The sequence below is a fragment of the Telmatherina bonti genome (genome assembly GCF_933228915.1).
Source record: "Telmatherina bonti genome assembly, chromosome: 7".
Taxonomy (NCBI): domain Eukaryota; kingdom Metazoa; phylum Chordata; class Actinopteri; order Atheriniformes; family Telmatherinidae; genus Telmatherina; species Telmatherina bonti.
In genome coordinates this window covers 21,016,776-21,040,985 of record NC_136625.1, presented here as the reverse complement: position 1 = coordinate 21,040,985, position 24,210 = coordinate 21,016,776, and the positions used below count along the sequence as shown (strand labels likewise).

At 38.0% G+C, this 24,210-nt stretch overlaps 1 protein-coding gene across 1 annotated transcript; it reads left to right on the top strand.

Annotated features, from left to right (window-relative positions):
• Positions 1-566: 566 nt before the first annotated feature.
• On the top strand, positions 567-24,179 carry LOC306758916 (phosphatase and actin regulator 1-like; the record flags this gene model as incomplete). The annotated part of the gene is made up of 11 exons (XM_079244351.1): positions 567-846; positions 4,368-4,532; positions 11,541-11,621; positions 12,704-12,907; positions 13,258-13,591; positions 14,900-15,099; positions 15,500-15,656; positions 19,276-19,331; positions 20,397-20,458; positions 22,493-22,633; positions 24,099-24,179. The coding sequence occupies 11 exons, from the start codon at positions 567-569 to the stop codon at positions 24,177-24,179; spliced, it is 1,761 nt and encodes a 586-aa protein (XP_079100477.1).
• Positions 24,180-24,210: the final 31 nt, after the last annotated feature.

Below are 24,210 nucleotides of genomic sequence, written 5' to 3'. Positions count from 1 at the left end.
AATGTAATGTAATCAAACTTCCCTCAATCTTCATCAATCCTCTTTTTTTTTTTTTTTTTTTTTTTTTAAAAAGATAATGAATGAAAGGTTGTGGTAGCGATGTTACAGTAAGGCCTACATAAATTGTTGTGAAGCTATGTAGAGATCCTGCAGACAGAGAAGCAACTTTTCTGGCCTATCAGAAGAGCGCAGATAGCAGCCAATCACAGGCACTCCCTGCTCAGCTCCACTAATCATGGATTAGCCACAACCTACTGCAGTCCATAGCTGTAGGACGGAGGTAGACACTGCCATTCACTACTCAGCCTCTTATTTATTATTAGCTGTCTTGGATCTTGTCGCAGCTGTCATTTCGTTGTTGTTGCTTCTTCTTTTTTTTCACTCTCTGAGCGGCTGCGACTTTTGCTTTGCGCATCCAAGCAGGCTGCGTATCTTTGGATCTCAGGTAAAGGTGTGGGAAAACAGCAGAGAGGAGCGATCGATAGAATCTGCTACTGTAGGTCAGGAAGGATTCAGCTGATGGCCCTTTTATTTTAAACCCACAAGCGTAGTAACACATCTTCCCCATGTTCAAGACGGTCAATTACCCGGCGGTGGATCCTGCGCCCACCATCATGCATGGTGCTTGGCTTACCACGGGGTGCCGAGAAAACACACCCGTGGCGGTGGAGAAACCCAAGAAAAAGGCGTTTAGCTTGGTCAAAATCATGTCTCTGAGCAACAAGAAGGGGCACGGCCAGCATCCACAGCACAACAACAACATGCCTTTTACGATCCATTGTCAGATCGGGAAAGAAATAAAGCACATTTGCAGCAACTGCAGCCGCGGGAACAACACACAAGACGGTGAGTAGGCTTGTGTGGTTTCGCCCATAGTAGCTTTGCAGCATGCCATCCAGGATATAATACTCCTCGTTATCAGGCGATGGCTATGCCTCTAGGCTTCATGTGTGCGTTTCATATCCAGATTATACGCAGGTCATGTCTACTTAAATGCCTCTCCTTGAGTGAGGATCAGTGCCTATGATAGTTAGTCGATGCCTTTCAGTGTTATAATTATACTGCAAGACACTGATTTACTGTTGTTGCTGGTTGTGGAAACAGTGTGACTGGATCAGAACTTCTCATAGTTGGGCTGGGATGTGGCATGCCCGCAAGAACTGCTCTTATTTCAGTGTTTTGTGTTTTTGTTTTTTGTTTTTTTTTTACCCCCTAGTCTTTCATTTTTACCTGTTTAGATGTCACTATTTTGCATAAAGCTATGCAGTCTGTTTTCCATTTCTAAATCAGTGTTCTTACATCATCACTCAGCCATCTTGGTAGCAAACAAGTGTTTTTAATTAAAAGCAGCCACATTGTATCACAGCAGAGGAGAATGTAGGTTATGTGCAACACGACGAAAAAGGGATAAAAACGCTGGTGTAAGACTCAAGTCAGGGGGATGATCACCTATCACGAAAATAGGACAGTTTAATCACTCTAAATGGGATTTTTTAAATTTCCTTTTGTACAGTTTAGTGACCACCTTTCTTCTCTGTCAGGACTTTGTCATCACATTCTGGTGCTTATGGGTTTTTTTCTGCTTAGACATGCTTCAGTAAACAAGATGAAGTAGAATATTATTCCCAGGACTTGTGGATCTCTTGGATAGAGAATATAGCGAATGCACATCTGAAAAGACACCAGGATTACTTTGATTTACTTTCAAAACCATATTTGCTTCCAAAGTGTAATACATATTGCAGTAATGGAGCCTTCAAAGATTTGTTTGATGTTCTGAGCCAATATGCTGGTTCTATGCGTTACTTTATTGAAGCACCTAGAAGTGTCTGCTGTCATGTTGATGTTCCAGCACTTATAGCTGGTTTCTGTCTTGTCTTTCGAACTCTAATAAAGCTATTTGAAGCTGATGGATTCAATTAACATAGACTAAGGTAAATTACAGACTGCTGTGGTTTTAGGAATGTCAAGGTGCCACAGCATTCATGTAACGGTCAGTGGAGCTGATGTCCTCCCTGCAATACTGTCACATTATTTATGCGACTATCTCATTTACATAGGGAGAAAGCTGCCTTGTAAAATGATAATGGTTGGCAAATATTATGAATGAGGTATTTGATGGTTGCATTTACTGACAGCATGTCATTGGGGACATTTACTCTTATGCTGACACTAACAGTGAAAAAGGAATGTTGTTTGAGAAGTCACATTTTACCTCTAGACTCTGGATTTTTAACATTTAATCTTTTCTGGGGGTTTAGATGACTTGTTTAGATTTTCTATCAAATGTTTTCTACTATTCTGTTAGCTTGTACTGTGTGTTCATACACACACACACACACACACACACACACATATATATATATATATATATATATATATATATATATATATATATATATATATATATATATATATATATATATATTTGAAAATGTTAAAGAATAACTGTAGTTTAGGTCGTGTTAAAAGATCTTATCAAGTAAATTTATATCTAAAGTTTTAGGTTTGATTGTTATGAAAATAAGTTTTATCGTCATATTTGCATGCCTGGGAGGATAGGCTTTTTGTTGCATGGGTGCAAGGACAGATCGACTTATTCTGTGATAGTTTTTCATTTTGACTAAACTGACCCAACCCCAATTTAAAGTGGGGTCATCTCCATGCAGTGTGGAAATTATTGGTCATCAGTGACCAGATCAGTGAGTGGATAAGATGCTGTCAAAGGTTTAAAACACTATTATGTCTCTGTATATATAAATTCTATCCTAATTTTCAAATCTTGTAAGATTGCAAAATTTACTTGTTTTTTTTTTTTGTTTTGTTTTGTTTTTTTTGCTTTTGAGAGTTAATGAAATTTAACAGTAAAGGGTTTGAAGAGCTTATGATTTTGTGATCGACCAGTGTGGTTTTTGAATGGTTAATGGTGGTAATTTAAAAGAACTGACTGGCTGATAAACAATCCCGGTATTTTGTTGTTGCTTTTGGTTTAAGTATCTCAGTAAAAACATCTTATATTACATGAGACACAAACCTGCTAAACATCAATATTGAACATGTAATTCTTTATCTGCATCTAAAGCTGCACAATATACTGTTTGGGCATCATTATCCCCATGTAAGTGTGTGCATAAGTCACATCGCAGGTCCTGTGATGTAGGAAGCAAATTAACTCTTGCTCATTCATCTATCTGTCCATCTGTGCAGATGTGGATAGGGGCCCGACCAGTTGTGTTTCTACGTCCTGTCCAGTTTTTGCACTACTTCTGTGCAGGCAGTTGTCAACGAAACATGATAGAATTGAACATTTACTCTGGTCCTAACACAATAAATGCAAGCAAACAATAAGAACAATGCTCAAATACAGACACAAACTGTACTTTAACATTCAGAAAAAGTCGTAAGATTAGTGCAGGTTCACTGTCACAGCAGCATAGCTTAGAGAGCTACTAAATCCACCTGTTTAAAATTCCTGAATATTATTTCAAATTGCAATATATAATGCAGGGTTAAATATCAGTTTTTCCTAATATCCTGCAGCCCTGTCTGCATAACATGCTTGTATAGAGATCTATATTAAACGTATTAATGAAATAAATATCCACACAACAGTTACAGAGCAACCACAGAGCTGCACGATAATCATGTTTCTGGACTCTGAGTTTTTCCTTTTTAATTGGCCTTGTGAAATGATTAGTGGATGATTTAGTACAAGATAGATGGAAAAATAATTGGATGCTTAATATCCTAAATGAAACAAGGTAATATGTTTGTCTTATTTAGATTTAATTTGAATAATTTTTTTCTGCTCTTTTCATCACGTGGATCGCTTTTATCATTATGCTGTTTGCCAGGTTTTGCGTTGGGAAAAAAACAGTTTGTAGTCTTTTTCATTTGTATCACTTTCTTCATGTAATAGTTTGTTTGGGACAAAATGTTTTACATTTTTGGCTTTTGATGTCAGACACTGCTTTAAAGTCAAAAGGCTGGGCTTTGTGAATATTTCATGAAGAGCTGAAAGATTCCCCTTTTTAATGAGGTGCTTATCAGTCTGTTTAGTGTGTTTTGGCAAGTCATGCCAATTGCTCGGTGTGGAGCTGCCTCTAACTGTTTATCCTCAGAGCATATTCTGCATAATGATATCTGACATGCAGGTTTGTTTATGCTCTTGGTTCAGCCTAATTCAGTTAATTCAGAATTTAGGAGAGCAATTGGCACAGATTATTGCTGCAGGGATCTTTGGAGGACAAAGTGTCTTCAGTTTTCACTCCTGGTTTCTTTGCATGATGGCTTTTTAGAATGTCATTCAACCTGGACCAGATCTTTAATTTTATTGATTTTTATTTTTCTTTTTTGTTGCCATACAGCTGAGGAGGTTGACAGACTGTCCGCCATGCGCTCCGAGTCCTTGGTCTCTGGTACCCACACTCCACCCATCCGTCAAAGAAGCAAGTTTGCTACTCTGGGTCGACTCCTCAAACCCTGGAAATGGAGGAAGAAGAAGAGTGAGAAATTTAAGCAGACCTCTGCAGGTAAATAATTTTCCCATTTTCACAATCTTGGTTTGAAAACAAAAAAACACACATAGTGTATATCCTTTATTAGAAGGGAAGCTTTTAGGTTTTTGACACCAGGCTGTGAGAAATGCAGTAAATTGATTGCACAGGTGTAACACATGAGTTTTTGAGGTCTCTTTAGAGTTCTTTTGATCTTGCATCCCAGTGTTGTTAGGGACGAGTGAAGGACATGGTCTCTTCAGATGTGGCTGTGTTTGTTCGTCGATCCCTGACACATCCTGAAGTCTACTGTCAGCCTGCTGGATAGGAGGAGGCAGTTTGTCAGACTGTGTGTCACAGCCTGGAAGCAGAATTCTTGTCTTTGCAGAGAGCGATCAGTTACTCAGGGACCTGGATCCAGTTTGAACAGAACAGGATTTTCAGATATAGCAATGTGAAATTCACAGTTTCCTGGCATGATTTCCTGAATGCTCTGGCTCTCTTTCACAGTACTGTTTTATATCTTTGTCTTACTTGCTTTTACTTATCAGAAGGGCTAAACATTATTATTATTATTATTATTATTATTATTATTTATTGTGGTTATTTCTATCTCTTGGCCAAGGTTTGACTCTAATTTGTGATTTGTGTCTCCATCCCTAACATGATCCCTCTCACTCTCTGAACAATTTGTGTTTTCAGACAGATACAAAAAAGCAGATCAAATCCTTTTTTTTTTTTTAAAGCTTTAAATTCTTGACTTTTTTATGTTTTACTACAGTAAAGTGTTTACTTGATGAAACAATCATGGAAATGCTGTGCCCTCCTCGTGCATTTATGTATGCCCTTTGATAAAAGCATATCCCCTGTTGTGGTGAAGAACAATAATCAAAAGCTGGGCAACAAAACATGTTTTTTGTGTGTGTGATCATACACAGTGGAGCTGAGAGAAATGGCTCTTTTCATCATTTTTGTTATCCACTTGTTTTGTTTGCATAATGCTGCTGTCTCTAAGTAATTCTACTGCCTCCACTGTTCTATTCAGCTTTGTTTGATGGCCGATTATGGTGTGCCATACCTCACTGGATCGCCTTTCAGATGAAATTCCGCATAGTTTTAAGTTACAGGTGGTCTTACAATGGTCTCCGATGCTCAGGCAGGTGTTTTAACCAAACACACACTGCTGCAATATACAATATTCTGTCAGCCATTTAAGTATGACACACAAAACTGATTACAAATAAATTGGATTGGATTGTCGCCTGCGCTTATACAGAAAACCACACCACTGCAATAAATTAAAAATGTCAGCAGATTGTGAAGAAAATAGATGTACAATCCAGTAACAGTGTGTGTCATCATCTTTTGCAGATACAGCAAACTGTTAATCTGACAGTAGCAACAAGCTATCCATTGTATTTTTTTTCTGATAGATTTGATTTTGGTTTTGAAAGGTCCAGCTTTAAAGTGGTTTAACGTGGAAGATATAGTACAACTACATTAAAAACAGCTTTATTTAGATTTACTACAACTGTTCTATCTCAACCCAGTGGAGTTAGAAACAACAGAACCTAATGAGGTCTCTACTGCTGGTGAGTGTGTGGCGTTGTTTTAGTTTGTACCATTTTGTGAAACAATTAGCATGTAAGCTAACAGTGGAGTAAAGTGAGATTTTCATGTTAAAGAGGTGCATTTGGTGAAGCTTTTTTCTTAATGTGAGAATTTACTGGGAATCATGTATATTCTAATAAAGAAGACACATTGTCATGAAGCCAGTGTTTAGAGGGACAAATGTTGGCTAATCTGATCTGGAAACAGCACTGAATTTCAGGACCTATAGCCTCACCAACCATGGCTGCTTTCAAGATGAAAATATTACCTTCATTTAACGTTAGAGTGACCAAGCATTATTATTATTCTCAATACTTCAGATGACATGAACTAATTTTAGAATATTGATATTGCATGTGCACATAAGCAGACTGAATTAATATGTAGTGGTTTGACTTTATATGATCTGATTAAAAATAAATTGATGTTAAGAGTATATGCTTGATGTCATGTTCCAGTCGTCTCGTTTTGGCTTGGCTCCATGAACTCCACGAACTTCTTTCGCCTCTGTAGTTGTCTCAGATACCTAGCAGTTGATTATGTTTCCTGCGTCAGTAGGGAGCAGACCTGCCACTGGGAATGCAGATGTTGTTGTGGATAATTGGATGCTGAGAACTATAGAGGATTATAGATGTGGTGTGATATTAAGCAGATGAATTCCAGCTCTGTAGGACTGCACTCCTCACCCCAGGAAAGATGAAGGGAGGGCCTGACAGTTGCGTGTCTTCTTATGCTTGGTTATTTTTTCAAAGCAAAGCTTGTATCGAGAAGAGATAAGCAGAGGTTTATCAAAATATCAAGCACTTGGTACTCTGCTACTATCTTTGCATCTTTTTTTTTTTTTTTTAATCCAATTAGCACATCTTCCTCTGAACAACAGTCATCTAAGTTCAGTGTTGTTACTGATTATTAGAATAAATCTTGGTGCCAATGGCAGATTTCACACTTGCCAGCTGATTATGTAGTTTTTTGGGGAAAAGCACATGTCCTGCCACAAGCCCGACACAACTGTCAACCATTGGTACCAAAGTGTTGTTTAGCAATGCTAAAGCTTCTCACGCATGAGCTCCTCTTTGATTTGAAAAAGTCCATAAAATGTTTTATGCAGTTTTTTTGTGAGGCTCAGAGAATTGCCTCTGTTAAAAGGCTCTACTTTGAGCTAACCAAGCCTCAGGCCTGGTAGGATGTGTTCTGACTATTTGGGTCACTTCACAGTGGAATATCTTATTCTGAAAAACTAAAAAGCAGTGTTCTCAAATCAATACAGGATGTGCTTGGATATGCCAGTTTAATTTATTATGCTCTTAGCTGAGTCTCCCAAATGAGTGTCTAATTTTCTTCTCTTAGTACAGATTTGATTGGCCTGAGTGTTGGGCCACGATCCCCTTTTGGGCCATGGTAGCCAGCTAACAGAACTTGATTAAGAGGGCATTCATATCCTATAAATAGAGCTTTAATCAAACTTGTTTAGGCTTGTCATCAATGCACTTTCTCTGCTTAACATTCAGAGTAAACTGTTATTGAAATTTTATATGATTTCCTTTTTAATGATACCCAGCATTTAAGTGAAACATTTAGAGTGAATGGAAGGCACTATGCCTTTAACAATCCTGATTAAATAATGATGAAATGCATTTTTTTTTTGTTGTCATTTAATCTATGCACCAACATTTTATTTTTTTTGGCATTTTACACGTGTTTACTTCAGTTTGAATGACCGCCCGCCTCTTCTATTTCATGAATGCACATTGCCTGTCAAATTTGAAGACATAATATTCTCATTAAAGCTTTTGAGTTAATGGTATTGCGTAAGTGCACGCAGATAAAGCAGTTATGTCATAAAGCTTTGAGTAATTGCTTTTCATTTTGGATGAAACTGCAGTATAATCCCTGGACACATTACTGCATGGCCAGCCTGGTACTGACCTCTAGCCTTTGGTTTTCCTTACTCTGGTAAAGAATCAGCATTGATGTTTAAGATATTTCTCAAACAGCAATAAAACAAATCAGGGATGTTTTAATTCTCATTATCGCTGACTTTGTGCGTGATGCTTTCCATCTGAAGGATTTGGATATGAAGGAAATCTGTTTCTCAGTTGCAATAAAATAAGACAGAGAAGAGAATTTGAGTGGTACCATTAACCTGATTGTAATTTTTTTGTGTATTTTTATGTATACCCCCCTTCCCAAAGTAAAGAAACTGATCTCAGTTGATACACAGCAATTACAAGTCTTCCTATTATAAGTCAGTTGAGTAAAATTTCATTTTTTGTTTGTTTTATTTATATGTACATGCAGAGCACCTATCTGCCTCATATATCTTCCTGCTCTGCAAATCCCGCAAGGCCTTGGAAAAACAGCCTAATGAAATTGCTGCTTTTACTGTTAGGGGAAAAAAAGCGCTGTGTTGATTCTGGGTCAATCTTTGATAAGTCTATTTACTATCCCCTTGATATACTTGACCTAATATTAAATTTGGTCCCTCTTGGGGGAGAAAATCAGTTTTTGATGGAGCTGCCTGCATTAGCATCCCAGAATAGTATTCATAAATGGCACAATTTACTTGGATTTCATGACCTCTTCAATTTATCACTTCCTGGAGCTCCAGTGGTGGTGGAGCAGGGGGGATTCTTGGAGTGAAATATTAGTGATATTTCTGTGATTTAAAAAAAAAAAAAAAAAAAAACCCTAGCTCAGACCAAACTTTTAAAGTTTGGAGTAATATTAAAGGAACTCATAACTGGGCAGGGTGTTTAATATTTACATGTCCTGCTGTGGTATTTTTAGACACTTAATGTCATACTATTCGCATTAAGTGGCCCCTTCTGATATTTGTGCGTTTTAACTTTGGATCCTCAACACTTACTTTTAAAGTTACTGTACTGTGATGAAGGGCACAAAGAAGAGGTCAAGGTTCCGGTATTTCCACAAAGCTCCCCTGAGGGCATATTAACACTGAACACACTGGCCTCTGATAGAGCAGGAAGTTCTGGGACTCTTCGGTCACGTAAAGCACAGACGGCGGAAGCTGTGATCTTCCTCATAAGGAGAAGCAATGGTAAAGAAAGACTGGAGGGATTCTGTAGTGCTCAAGTGTTGCTTCACATCCTCATTTTGCATTCTTAACTGGTTCCTATGCAGAGCTAGTCTTTAAAATAACCATGTGATTGTTCTCTGCTTTTGCTCAGCCAACCAATAGAAAGAGTGCCTCATCTTTTGAAGCCTAAAAATAGAAGGAAACATAAGCTATGAGACGTTTCATCTCGTGCATAATGTATTACTATGGGAAGTGTAGCTGGAATATCTTTATCAGGACCCGTAGCTCCTCAGAAAAGCCAGCTTATTATCTTTACAACAGAAAGGGGGGGGGAAAAAAAAGAGTTTCTTTGTGCACATTATCTTGATCAAATCAGTCAACTCGAATGATAAAAAAAAACAAAAAAAAACTGTACTGTAGATAAAATTACGTTTTGGCAAACTGAGTCTTTTGGTAACAGACGCTCAATGTGACTTGGAGGAACAGCTGAGGGAAAATGGCTCAAACAATAATAAACTGCAGAAAATCCAGTAAATGCTACAGCTTAGTGGAACAGTTTGCCTTGCCTGGAAAGATTTTCCTCTCATTAAACATCTGATTAAAATTTTTTATTAATGCTTTAGAAATCATGTTTTTCTTTCTCTTTTTCTCAGAAACACCTTTTTAGAATATGTTTTGACAAATACATTCAATTTTTTTCAGCTATTTTAAGCTGGACTTTGTTCCTTCTTTGGTTTTTGGATTTTATTCTTGATTTATTGTGCTGTCATTGCCATGTGCTGTTTAAATAGATTTCCTGAGCTAACTGAAATGAACTCGCATTTAAGATTTTAGACATTATATTGTAAGGTCTGATGTGGTGAGAGTGGCTGGATCAAAGAATCAACATAAATAGATATCTTACATATAAGATTAGCACTTGTTTGGTTAATTATTAGCTGTGTGCATTAAGTAAGTTTTGTCTGTTTATTTGTTTTTTATAGCTGTGTTGGCAAGCTCAGCTCTAGTCAACCCATTCTGGGTATTTACAGTGACATTGATGTCCAGGTCAAATCTATTTTTCTGACTGTGAAGTTCCTTCAAAAGCTCTGTAAATATAGTATATAGTGTTACTTTGACAACCAGTAATCATGATCTTTGTTTTATTTATTTTTAGAAAATACCTAATATAATGGTGATTGATCTTAAGAGAGCTCAAATTTAGCTTTTCATGCAATTGCAATATCGTGATTCTTTGTAAGGAGGACAGATGGTCAGAATGGATTGAGTAGAATACTGTTTGTAGTGAAAGATGAGAAACTTGTACGAAGTGTCAGAGGAATGTGAGAACAACTGCAAACCCTCCTGGAGAAGGTTGTCGTTGCAAACCTCACTCTGGGGGTCACACACAAAGAACTAAGATAACTGTGTTCCCAGATGAGGTTGGGGGAAGAGATGTATATAGGTGTGTCATTCTAAGCTCGGGGTGTCCAAAGTCTGTCTGTCGAGGGCCTCTGTCCTGTTGGTTATCAAAGTATTTCTGCTTCAACATATTTGACTCAAATTAAATGGATCCAGCCTATGAACTTCTGCACAATGACTTAGTAATTTGAGTTGGGTGTGGGATACATTGAAACCTGCAGGATTGTGGCCCTCGAGAACTGGAGCTGGACACCCCTGTTAGTTTACCTTGTGTGCTGTCCTGTGTGAACTCCTTGCAACAAGTAAAACCTTTTTCTTCTCACTGATCTGAGTGTTGTTGTTCTTTGAGAGATTTCTTTCTAACACTCTCCAGGCTGTTCCATTACTTTCAGCATTCACCATTAGAGCAGGGGTGCACAAAGTCTGTCCTCCAGGGCAGCTGTCCTGCAGGCATGCGTCCCTTTTCCAGCACACCTCCATTACATGGATCCAACAGCCGATGAAGTTCTGCACAATGAGTTGTCAGTTTGAGTCAGGTGTGTTGGAACAGGGATGGATGGAAAACTTGCAGGGTTGTAGTCTTTGAGGAATGGAGCTGGGCACCTCTGTATTAGAGATAGTATGCCTTTTAATGTAAATATTTGTGAAAATGTTTTTTGCAGTGTTCATTTCAGGTTTCAGAATAAGTGTTCACAAACCAGTGGGTGATGTCACTGCAGCCACATTCAGCTGTTATGATTATTCTTTATACATAAAAGGTCCAAAGGTAAAATGTGCAATGTCTGCACTGCAGAAATTCTTCCCACAGAAAATGCAACCTTCATTAAAAAAGCTTGTTTTTTGTCCAGCCTTTTCTTCCTGTCTGAAGTGTTCTCATCAAGTCTTTGCATCTTACTATAATTTCTGTATAGTGGCTAGTTTTGCACACCTCCAAAAAAGAGTGAACTACATGCATTTAACATGCATGTAACAATCCTTTTTTTCTATGCTCTCAGCTTTGGAGAGGAAGATGTCACTGCGACAGAGCAGAGATGAACTCATCAAGAGAGGGGTGCTGAAGGAAATCTTTGAAAAAGGTGAGCTGATTTTTATGCAGTTTCAGTCTGATTTAGCAGAACCGGAAATTGCCGGGGAGTTAAGTAGAAACTATAAAAGGGATAGCTTGGTGTGCTAAATTGAAAACTCTCCAGTTCTTCATCTGCTCATTAGTCAGCAGCCTCTGATGTTCAGTCTTTGAACAGATTTGACATGGAGCATGTATATCTAGAGATATAATCTTTCATTGTAGGAATTTGTAGCATTTTCTAAACTCTCTAAACCTTTTGATCTTAATTTGACGTGCATTAAACGTCCCAATTTCAAAGCTATAGAGCTGTATTTGAGTCTGACAGCAGGCTCTTCCAATGCCTCGGGACATAAATGGAAAGTTGGAGAAGCTGTAAAAGTCCATCGTCTCTTGCCAAGATGTGAAGAATGAAGATAAAGAACCGTGCTGGCTTATTTCTCCTTTTTATTTTTCTTATGTTATAAATCAGGCCAACCGTAATTCTGCTGAAGCTGCAGCCTCAGCTCAGTAACTGAAGTTAAAGCTTTTGCACAACCATTTTGCTTCAGAATTGTGACTTTTAAATGACCTATGCATGCAAGGCTTTGCTAAAATTCCTGCCGTCAATGTTCATGAATAAAATAAATATTTTAAAAGAAAATTACACTCTTAAAAAGAAGTAGTAGATGTTAAAAAAAACTAAGACTAACTTTTTTCAAAGATCAAGACAGTTGCAGATAAACTGCTTATTCTTGATTAAATTTGGTTTAAAAAAAAAAAAAAAAAAAAAAAAAAAGCATTGTTTACAGCTTTAAAATGTGATCCTTCTGAAACCATCACATTGCTTAGAACCTTGGCAGAGAAGCAAAAGTTGCATCAAACTGGTTTTCTGTCACTGTTCCATGGTCTGGTGTAAAGCAGATAAAAAATAAAAATAAAAAAAAAAGCTCTGGGGTTGTTGAACAGTCTTAAGCCCCATTGTTTTAAGGAAAAAAAAAAAAAAATCAAATTTAAAGCTTTGCTTGCACTGACTCTAAGGGGAGAATTGGTCCAGCAGTCATAAACATGTTTTGGTACTGATGTTTACTTTGTGTTTCCTCCTTCTGTTTTTAGCAACTGTTGAATTTCGATCCTCAATGGATGGCAGTATTTGTACTCAGGAGCCGTCTATTAAGACATCTATGGTCCTCCCCTCCAAGAAATCTGTCACTTTTCCAGGCGACCATCAAGATACCCCCGCCAAGCCACCACTTTACCACAAACAGCCTCCTGCTCTCCCTCCAAAACCTTTCTCAAGGATACCAAACCACAGCACAGGTAAGCAGCAGGTTTTCCTGAGCTTTCATTAAATATACTTTTTGCTTTTGAAAATAGTTAAAGCGTGACTGGTTCTTCATAAAGTTGCACCTGTGTTGCCACACATGTTCATAGGATTATAGTCTTGTTAAAGCTCCTGTGGTCAGCTCTGCTGAGCTCTCCCTGTCATTGTCAATCTGTCAGCAGAAGGAAGTGGCATTACTCTGGCCTAATTCCCACCACTCTGCATTGACATCTGATCATCAATGAGCTGTGTTTATCGTCCTGCACCAGCAAACTGTTGTACAAATAAAATCCTTGTTTTTGTCTTTTTTTTTTTTTTTTTAAATTATATATTCCCCTTTTTTAAGATTCTTGCCAGCCAATGAAGTTGCCCTGCATGCCTGGAGGAAAGCACTCTCCACCCTTGCCTCCCAAGAAAGTGATGATTTGTGTGCCTCCAGGGGGGCTGGACTCCTCTCCGTCCCCTAACTCTCTCAGCGCCCTCCCTCCAAAGTGTGCCCTTCCACAGGGTGCGCTGCCTCACCACGGCACCCTGCTGCCCTCTCAGCTCGCCGGGTTATCTGGGCTCCACCAGAGCCACGGTCACCCGCTCCAGCTTCAGTATGGCAGCCTGCACGCCCCAAGCCGTATTATTGAGGAGCTCAATAAAACCCTGGCACTGTCCATGCAAAGGTTTGAAAGGTTAGTTGCCATCAGCGTTCATCGTTAAATCTGATTGTGCGAAGGCAGAGACGGATTATAGATTGGCCTCTATCAGCTTGTGCGTACATCACATGGTGCATCGTGGTTGAATTTTGAGTGAACATCACTAAATATGTACTTAGAAAATGATAAAGGCGGATCTTATGTAACAGATCTCTAGTTTGACTGTGACTTTTTTTTTTTTTTTTTTTTTTTAAATGAAGGCTGTGCTAGGGATGTTTTGTCTGTGAAGAAGTATTTCCCATCATTCACTGTGGTCATTATGATGACATGAAACTCTTGCTACCAAAAACTGTTGCGAAAGCAGCTCTAATCAGATTCCCAAGAAAAAAAAAAGATGAAGAAAGACGTGGATTTCAGTGTAGTTCAACCTGTTTAGAGTCGTTGATCTTTGTTGAAACTTGCTTTAAAATTTATTCTGATGTTATTCAGGTCGCATCCTGCCAGTTCTGTTGTACAGGTCTAAATCGGCACGCTGCCTCACCAGGCAGCATGGCCTAATTTTCAAGCAAATGTGTATGTGTGGGCACAAGCGCATGGAGTAGGCGTCCCTCCAGCAGTTTGCCTGACATAACATGACCAGCTGCTCTTGACAAGAGCCGAGTTTCTTCGTGTTTTGAGATAAGGGACATAGTAGAGGATTGGACATTATGTAAGCTCTTACATTAGGATCTCTTTTCACCAAAGCCATTTGGACAGAGATAAGGAAGTAATTCTCCGGACATCTCTCACAATTAGTCTGAAAGCTTGGACTCATTGCATAACAGTGGCTCATCATAAGAAGCTTCAACCTGGAAGTTCAATAATCAATCTGTCAAATATGAAACTAGTTAACCTGTGATGGCTCCTCGGTGTAGTTTATTCTTTTTAGCTTCATTTGGAATTAAACCGGCAGTGTAATCTTTTGAATTACTCTTCCTGTTGTTCAGAGAATTGCATGGCATTGCGGAGGACTGCACAATTTAGGATCTTTGTCTCATTCAGCTGATTTTATACAGTATATCTTCCACTCCCTTTATACATGGATTAAAAGCTCACTAAGCTATCATTATGTGCTGTACCATAAGCCAGAAGCCCTTTTATTGTGTTAAGCCACTTCCAGTCTTTGGATTGCTATAGATGCTTAATCAGTCATACTATTTGAGAAAGAAAAAAAAAAAAAAGTAAAAGGTGGATATAGAAGCTCATCCCTTTTGGAAATGATATGGCTTCAGAAATATAAACGCTAGCATTAATAGCCAGATTTAGGTCAAAACTTTCATAATATTTCTCATTTCCATTCCTTAGCTCTGCTTTGCATGGGGGTGTTCAGTGTGCTCCCCTGGACAGAAGAGAAGTACCATCAGTGATAATCGACTACGAGGATGACAAGGAGAACATGCCTAATGAGTCTGACTATGAAGATCTGCCCAGTATGTACAAGGATGAGGAAGATGATGTGGATGATGATGAGGATGATGATGAAGATGATGACTCTATATTTACAAGTAAGTCTCGGCTGATACCTGATCATGTGTCAGGTTTTTAACCTTGGTAACATGTCTGATTAGATGTGTTTTATGTGAGGCAAGGCATGACACGGTTGAGTCTGCAGCCTCAGGGCATTAAGGTCAGACAGTTAATCATTAACCAAAGCCATTTTTAGGCCACTAAAGGGTTTTCTGGATAAAGGCCTTAAAAATGCAATAGCTACATCTGAGCATTTTTGACACAGAGGTGCTGTAGCAATGTGCAGTATGGGAAAAATTTAGCATTTCTTGAACATAGAAGCAGGTTGATCAATACGAGTGAACCCCTAAAATAAAATTATGAACTTACAAAATACGACCACATGGGCTCTTTAACTTTGTGCCTGTTGCACTTCTCATTTTTGGTGTTTTGCTTTAGGTACCCTGGCTCAGAAGGTGCTAAGAAAAGATTCCTTGGCCATCAAGCTGAGTAACCGTCCATCCAAACGAGAGCTAGAGGAGAAAAACATCCTTCCCATGCAGACAGATGAGGAGAGGCTGGAGTCGAGGCAGCAAATAGGCACCAAACTTACCAGGTGAGACAGATGGATTTTTGTTAAAAAACTTGAATGCAAGTTGAATACATGATGGTTGAGCTGTGCATTTTCACGAAAGCGCACAGATTTTGCTGTAAGCCCCTTAACCGATGGGCACCTGCATAGACTGTTTTCAGCCAAAACAAACTTTTTGGACAGTCAGAACTGTGACTCACTCCAAAATAGATGCCTCCCCCCCTCTCTCTGTTTTTTTTTGTTCTTTTTTTGGGGTCTTTTTTATTGTCCTTTCATTGTTTTCCTTTTAACAGCCAATAAGGATGCTCCCTTTATGAGACTCTGAAAATGGAGCTGACCTAATTTCAGCAATGCACCCTCCACCCTCCTCTTCTTTTGCTTCTCTTGTCTTTTCTCTAGTGTGCTCTCACTATCACCAACTCTCCTCTTTCTTCCTCCTGCCTGACTTCCTCCCTCGCTCACTGAATCACCACGGTGATGCATGTGCCAAACTATCTCCACCTGACTCCTCCACACAAGCAGCACCACACAAGCTTTTTCGTACTAGCAGTCTTTCATTCCCACACTGCATTGGTGCAGTATGTTCAAATCATTGGAGTTTCAATGCACTGCTTGAGGTTATAAATGACAATTCTAGTAGATGAGCCGATCAACCATTATAAGCTTTTCCCACCATGGTTTCATTTCAATTTTTAAACTTGACTTTCATAACTAAATGAAGGGAATGTAATGATTGGCTTCAAGGAGATATGACCGCTAAGCCTGAGGAAAAAAGGCAAGTCGTCATACAATAAGATATAAGATGTCTGGGACAGATTATTCCCAACAGACATTGGAACACATGCCAGTATTTTGCACTGTGACTGGAACATAGTGTGTATTCCCAGAAGGCCTGCCTACTTAGTTGCCATGCTCCCAAAAAGCTTTGTCAGTATCCTTAGCACAGTGTCATCACAGTGCGCACATTTCATTATCACTCCTCTTTTAACAACTGCATTGTGTCTTGTTCTGTGGTTGCTTGTGCCAGGGTAATCAGAATTGATAATATTTGAGGACACGCTGACCTCAGCTCAGTGCTGTTGACCTGATTCTCTGGGAAACCCTGGGGGATGTAGGGTGTGCTTCAGCTTTAACCTTTGAGAAATAAAGCAGACAAACATTATTTTTTGGCCTGTTGTTTGGTATTTCACTGACCTATTCTGTGTGTCTGTCTTTAGAAACTATGTTCTTAATTTCCTTGTAAATAAGAATGGATTGTTAAATTGGTAATGATTTTCTTTTTGTCAGTTTAGCACCTGGCTACATTGGACGCTTTGTTACAGAGAACCATCTAGGTAGATTGCTATTGAAGCATTTGCAAAAGACCCTTTTTCCACTCATACATCATCTTTAAACAATATTCAGAGCTGTACAGTAGTAGGAAAATGCATGCAACATAATATCATCGAATATTAAATTACCAGTATGTAACAAAGTATTAATGAAGGCTTCAGTATATGGTGCTAATATTATGTTAATGGGGGCTGTATTAAACTTCTACACCCATGTATCTGGTTTAGAATATGCAGTGTAGCCCTCATGCACTTACGCTTGTCCTATTTCCAGTCAAATGGCTTTGAGTTTTGTGGTTGTCATAGCAGTATCGATATTGCTCATGTTAATGTTGCAGCAATGATAGTTTCAAGATATTTTGCAGCCCTAAAAAAAAAAAAATACTTATTGTGAGTTTTTGATTAAATGTGCCTGATCATTGAATAAGGCTTTTACATACTAGAATAACATAAATATTATATCAAGGTTCATGAGACTTAAATGACTTAATGCAGTCTTAATTGTGACAGGGCTTGGTTTGATTGATTTACTAGTCTTATGGATGTTTGACTTTTACTGACATGAATCTGACTCTTGGGTTTAGTTGAGAAGAACAAAACTGACCATAAAATAAATAATGGCACAAGAAGAGGAGACAAGCATCTCTAGTACCATGTCTTGGGGGTTTATGATTATTTAACTGAAAGCATTTTAATACACTTTTCAGTTTCTGCTTTGTATATTTTTGTGCAACTTAAAAATGCAGAGGATTGGAGGTGATCTGGTCAGTGCATCTTTTTGCTATTGTATAAGACAAGAACATGATATGTTTAGCTGTCTTCTTCAGTGTGTCGTCGTCTGTTTAAATCAGTGTCGTAGGTATGTGATAAAACCTTTCAGGTGGCCATTACAGGTTTCACAGGCACATTTACTTTATGCAGCATTGCATAAAGAGCAGAGTTTTAAAGAATTTTGCTAGCTTTAATAATTGCATTGCATTAGTGTGTTGACACGAGGGATTGATTTGGAATTGATCATGCCAGATTGATTTAAGTGTACCTGTCAGTCTGTTATGTGGTAAGGGCTTACCTTTGATGATTTGATAGAAGGAAAACAAGAAGAGCAGAACAACAATGTAAAACTTTGAATGTTAATAAGTTGCATATAAGAAATATTTGTTCTGTGAATTAGAATGAAACATGATTGTCTTTCCTAACGCTTTCTCACAAAGCATGAAAGTAAATGTTTGGCTATAACCACATTTCCAGCTTTTCCTCAAATGCCCTGATATAGGTCTGCATGTAATCTTAAACAGCATTTTTAGTTCTGCATTACAAAAGTGTTCTGCTAGATTCAGACCAGGGAACATAAGTCTACAGAATTTATTATTCTTATTAAATTAGTGTGAGATGTTTTGATTGTGGCATGGAGCACTGTTATATTTTAACCATCTTCTATTACATACTTAAACTGTGGCTATAAGGATACAAATGATCTGCAATTATATACATATAGCTTCAATAATTTAAACAAAGACTGATTGATATTAGGTTTCTGCAAAGAAGGTTCTCTTCACAACATAACAATAACAGCAGCAGTTTTTGCTGTTGACAAAAGACAGGTTGGGTCCATAGATTCAGGCTATTTGACTTCACATTCTGACTAACTCATCTGCAGCCTCAGTGCAAGTGGAATTTTATCCAATAAGAATACATCTTTTTCGTCTTCAGCTGTCCAGTTTAGGCAAGTCTGTGCCCACTGCAGTCTCAGCTGTCTAATATTAGCTGACAGGAATGGAACCCGACATGCTCTTCTGCCACTGCAGCCCATCCGCAGGAAGGTTTCACATGTGCATTTTGAGATCTTTTACTGTGCACTTGTCAAGAAGTGTTAGCTAAGGTCTAGAAGCCTTTCGTTAAGCCTGAACCAGCCCATTCTCCTCGGACCGCTCTTGGACAAAGCAGCATTTTCCTCTTCAAAACTTGTGCTGACTGAATGCTGGATTTTTTTTCCCTCTCTATCCTGAAAACATTTTTAAAAACAGTGCAAAAATGTATGTGCTGAAACAGTTATGAATTTTTCACATTCAAAATAAAATTAGTCACTTTTATTCTTTTTTTTTTTTTGTCCTCGTAAGATGTTTGATGTAAAGTTCTTACTGAATATTTTCCTTGTTAAACTGCTGTAAGATTATTCTTTTGAATAAGTCATGATTAATAATGTAAGCATAGTCAAGAATATTATGTATATTTGCATTGAAATTTTTATCTCGTTTCCTCTTTGCTGACGCATTCCCTTTGATTATTTGCTGACAATGTATGTTTCTCCTCAGGCGCTTGAGTCAGAGACCTACAGCAGAGGAACTAGAACAAAGGAACATCCTCAAACGTGAGTCCGTAAAATTTATGTATCTAAAATTAACTCAGAAAATCAAAAATCAATTCCAAAGCGTGATGTACAAAAAAAATAATTTTGATGCTCTATTGTGGCAATACACGAGTCCACACTCAGTGCAGTCTCTTATGCACACTTTTATGTGTTTCAACGTGATAATATGGGAGACACATTAATGTGAGTGGCATGCATTCCTCCCTTTAGTCATCCTTGGTCTGCCCTTTCATGTGAAGCAGGGGGGCAGAAGGGCTCCCTGAGGAGTCATGTCCAGAGAGACTGGTTCCTTAACTCAAACACATGCAGTATCAGAGAGGAGCAGTTCTGTTGCCTAGGACTTTGCAGCTCTCACATCAAAGACCGACTTACCAACAGTTCTTGCTTTCCCAGAGGCTTCTGTGTGGTTGGCAGTGTGCAAGAAAAAAAGCACAAATAAGGGACAAGTCTGTCACTTATGTGCTTACAATACCAAGGTTAAACAAGCAGGATTTTATCTTTTTTTTAATAAAGGAACCCTCTAGAATACAAACCTATAAATAGCAATTGCAAGCCATGTTCAAGAACAAATGTATTTTTTGAAGGAAAGCTTTTGTTAACATGAGAAACATCCCACTGTGACCATTCTTTATTCTTTTCTCTCTTTGACTTGTCTCTCTGAGTGTGATGTTTTAGGCTTTTGAAATGTAGATTTGAATCTGTCCTAGAGCACATATATTAGATATATTAAGAAAGACAAAACCTCATATACATGTTACCCATTTAAAAGAAATGCAAGCTTATTCTTAAATGGGTCAATCACTTGATAATAAACATGGACCCCAGTGCTGAGGGAGAACTTAAAAGAGACAAAGCAATCATTCTCTCCTCATACCCATTGCTAATAGCATTAAACAGCCATAATGGAAACTATTTTAAGCTGTGAGGAACTTATCCAGTTTAGTGTGAATCTAATGAGGCATGTTATGCAAATAGTGTGTTTGTACCCCTTTCAACATCTCATAAACATTCCACAGAGTCCAATGTGTGCCTGTACTCAAAATATACCACACTTATCCTTTGCAGCCCGAAATGAGCAGGAGGAAATGGAGGAGAAAAGGGAGATAAAACGAAGGCTGACACGAAAGGTGAGTCCAAAATAGCTCCAAAGGTGCAAACCCACACTTGCTCTTCCAGCACCTGGAGGGGGGTAAATTTCAGGCCAGGATAAACAAACACCATGGCAGTGACTCATCTGTAGTGAGAAGTGAAATGTAGTCTGTTACAGGGCTGGCATTGTGCTTATCAGGTTTCCCACAGGAGACACTGATGTCCTTGTTGTCCTTGCTCCTTCAGCATGTTGGCTGCCAAATCTGACCCCACAGGGAGGTGTCAAGCATGTTCCTGTCACTGTCAATTAAAGATTAACACTTTCTGTTTACCTACAGAGACCATGTTCATCAGAAAATTTGCAGAACCAGTAGACCAGCATGTGTGGATAAAGTAACAAGATAACAATATAAATAAACATTTTCAGAGACTCCCGATTTGTTTCCACCGTTTGTAAGCATTCCATAATGGAAAACATTGTATTTTTAATTCAGTTTTATTTATACACCATCAAATTACAAAATAAGGGAACTTTCAGCATATTTTGCATCATAATGAAAAGTACAGTTTAGAAAGGAAACACTTTCCTTCTAGCATACATGACAGAGGTGAAGAAGAAACTTTAGAAATGCTTATTACCACCAGACGATGGGCTGCTTGGGCAGCTCAACGACCATATATCAGAAACGTGTGTCTCCAAAGAGCTACCACATGTCCCTCTAGCATGCACAATAATGCAAAATTAGGAACATCTCTTTCAAGGTGGCCATTCTTCCAAACTGTACAGGTGGAAAGACGTATCCCAGTCAAAAATAACTTCCAGGTTCCTCATTTGAATGCATAAGGTAGATTAATGCTAGTTAATGGTTAACGAGTTGTCCTCAAATTTATGCATACCCTTCCATTAAAGAAAAGGCAAAATCCACTATAGCATTCTGAAATAAGACACTGCTTTTGAATTTAATTGAGTTGAAAAGAGGAATTAAAATATATACATTGCAGAAAACACTTGACTGCAGTGATTGTAACAACAAAATGTTAGTACATCATGTTTGTTTGTTTTTTTATATTTCTATTGAACTACAATTCAAAAGCAATGTCAGGATTTTCCTTGAACAATTATTTATTACTTTAATCTATTTCAGCTTTTTTCAATGATAGCTATTTTTCCCCTTCTTAAATATGAGGGTATGAATAAATTTTAGTACAACTGTAGGAGTAAGCCTAAAACCATTTAAACTCCATGCCAGATTTTAAGCTACTGGAACATTTTACTTCAATAACTTGTTACTTATTGAAGAAAACAAAGTGATTAAAAGATGGTACAAGTAAAGAGAAAATTAAGCATCAGCCTTAGCACAGAACACAGTGAATTCTAAAATTTCCAATATCCTGGAAATAAACTTTCTAAAAACAAAATGAAATAGCCAATTGGCTTTTTTACTACATCTTCTCCAGTTTGCATGCTTGTAGAACGTGTAACATAGCCTCCCCCTATAAATAAAGCACTGCAAAACATAAAATTTCTACTTATGATGATCTTGCATAAATGGCATTGATCAGCGCAATGTTTCCATTTTTCTACAGTCATCTGAAGGATATATAATTAAAATGATCATGGCAGACCTGAAACTACAAATGTGTTTTAAGAGGAACCAAAAATGTAATGAAATCTAACAAACTGATGTTCTCAGAAAATTTATATTTTTAAGCTTAAGATTTAGATCAGTTTTATTTAGATTAGTTTTACCTTAAGAAAAGGAAAAAACAGTTTATACTTTCTGATTTACTGGAATAAATTCAGTATCATGGTTCTTGTAATTAGTGAATGTTTGTTTATTAAATAAGTAGGCTTTTGTCATTTTCTGTGTATTCATGAGAAATGTTCAAATTTGTAATCAGCACTCCCAGCTGTCAGACTTCAGGGATTGAAAAGTAAGGCCCTTATTTAGATGTCAAGAATGTCAGAGCAGTGTGATCTTGAGCCCTTAGAAGCTTTGGATATGCAAGTCAAACCAACATTTTGAATATATTAACAAGCTTACCATAATTCTTGTTTTTCTTTATTTCAGCTGAGCCAGAGGCCCACTGTAGAGGAGCTGAGACAGGCCAAAATTCTCATCAGGTTCAGTGATTATGTTGAGGTGTCGGATGCCCAGGACTATGACAGACGAGCAGATAAGCCGTGGACCAGACTTACAGCAGCTGATAAGGCCAGTATTACTTTGACTAATCTGGTTAAACTGAGGTAATCTTTTAATATTCTGAAGATCCCATACTTGTCTGCTTTTCAATTTTTTTTCTTTCCAAACAGTATTAAGCTCTTGTTTTCCCCCATCTATGGTTCATATGACGCAACCCGTAACCTAGGAGAACTGTGTAATGGGGTTGTGTTCCTGCTGTTTTATAGTGGCAAGTTCCACTGCTACTGTTTCGTTTTCTTTTGTGAGTAAATATCCTGAAGCAGTCCTGCTGCTCACTGTCCAGTGAGCTCAGTGAGCTGTGCCTCTGATTTCTTTTAATGAGCACTAGTCTATTGCTGTGCACGTCTTCAGCCTTCTTTGTTTGAATGACGTGGCTCCAAGCACTCCAGGTTACACCTGAGGATCACTCATGTGAAAATCAGAGGGATTCAGCATTTTTGATTACGCAACAATTCCCCTTATATAAGCGAGGAATTGGATAAGCCATGCCTCAGGACCCGTGACAACAGTACTTCCTTGCAGATGTATTTTCATTTTTCTTTTCTGCCGTCCAGCAACAAAATTTAGTTTGTTCTGCTGTCATGAGAGCTTTTTCCTCAAGGCTGAAAGTGTCCCCTTGAGTCATGCTTAATAACATAAGGAAAAGAATTACCTATCTGTGTATTTTATATCATATATATATATATATATATATATATATATATATATATATATATATATATATATATATATATATATATATATATATATATATATAGATAATATACATACATATATACGTAAGTTTACCTGCTGGGCTTTAAATGTGGCCCAGGAAGCATTTGTGTTTGATGGGGGGGGAAAAATTGGCCACATGCATCCTGGAGTGTGAATATAGTAAATGGATTTTCAATGTGCCCCAAGATCATTCACACCTATCCTCAGAGTTGGCCAGCTGTGATTACATCACCGAGCATGTGTTGATGTTAGGTGCAAAAGGCCCTCAAGATTATGCAAAAACTACCTTGTAGAATATCAAGACACCAAATACACACTGAGAAAACAAGAAACAGTGAAAATCTCTGTGGAAAAATTGATCCCATTCTGCAGATTAGTACCTGTTTTAAATATTACAAAACAAAAACAAGTTTTTGCCATCATAAAGGATTGGATTCTGCGGTCTTTAGTTCCTATGCCCTCAAACTACTGTAAATCTATTTCATCAGCACTTCATTATAGTTAGAAACACAATTTGTTGCCCAATTAGTCCAACACTAGACTATTTATCATAAGGACTGTTTGTTGCCTCATGACAGGAAAGTTTTGGCACTTGTGTTGTGAGGAAAGACCTGAATTGAATCCTTCATGGGCCTTGAGATGATCATAAATAATGTATGAAGCACAGGAAAAGGAGGTTTGAGTTAGAGCTTAGAGTCTGCAGTATGTTTGTTAAGCCATTGCAGCTTCTCTCAATCTTCTTATTTTCCCTCTGCAGGCTGCTATACGGAAAGAACTCAATGATTTCAAGAGCCATGAGATGGAAGTACACGAGTCAAGTCGCCATTTAACCAGGTAATGTGCAGAAGAACAAGCTTGAATGTGACTGA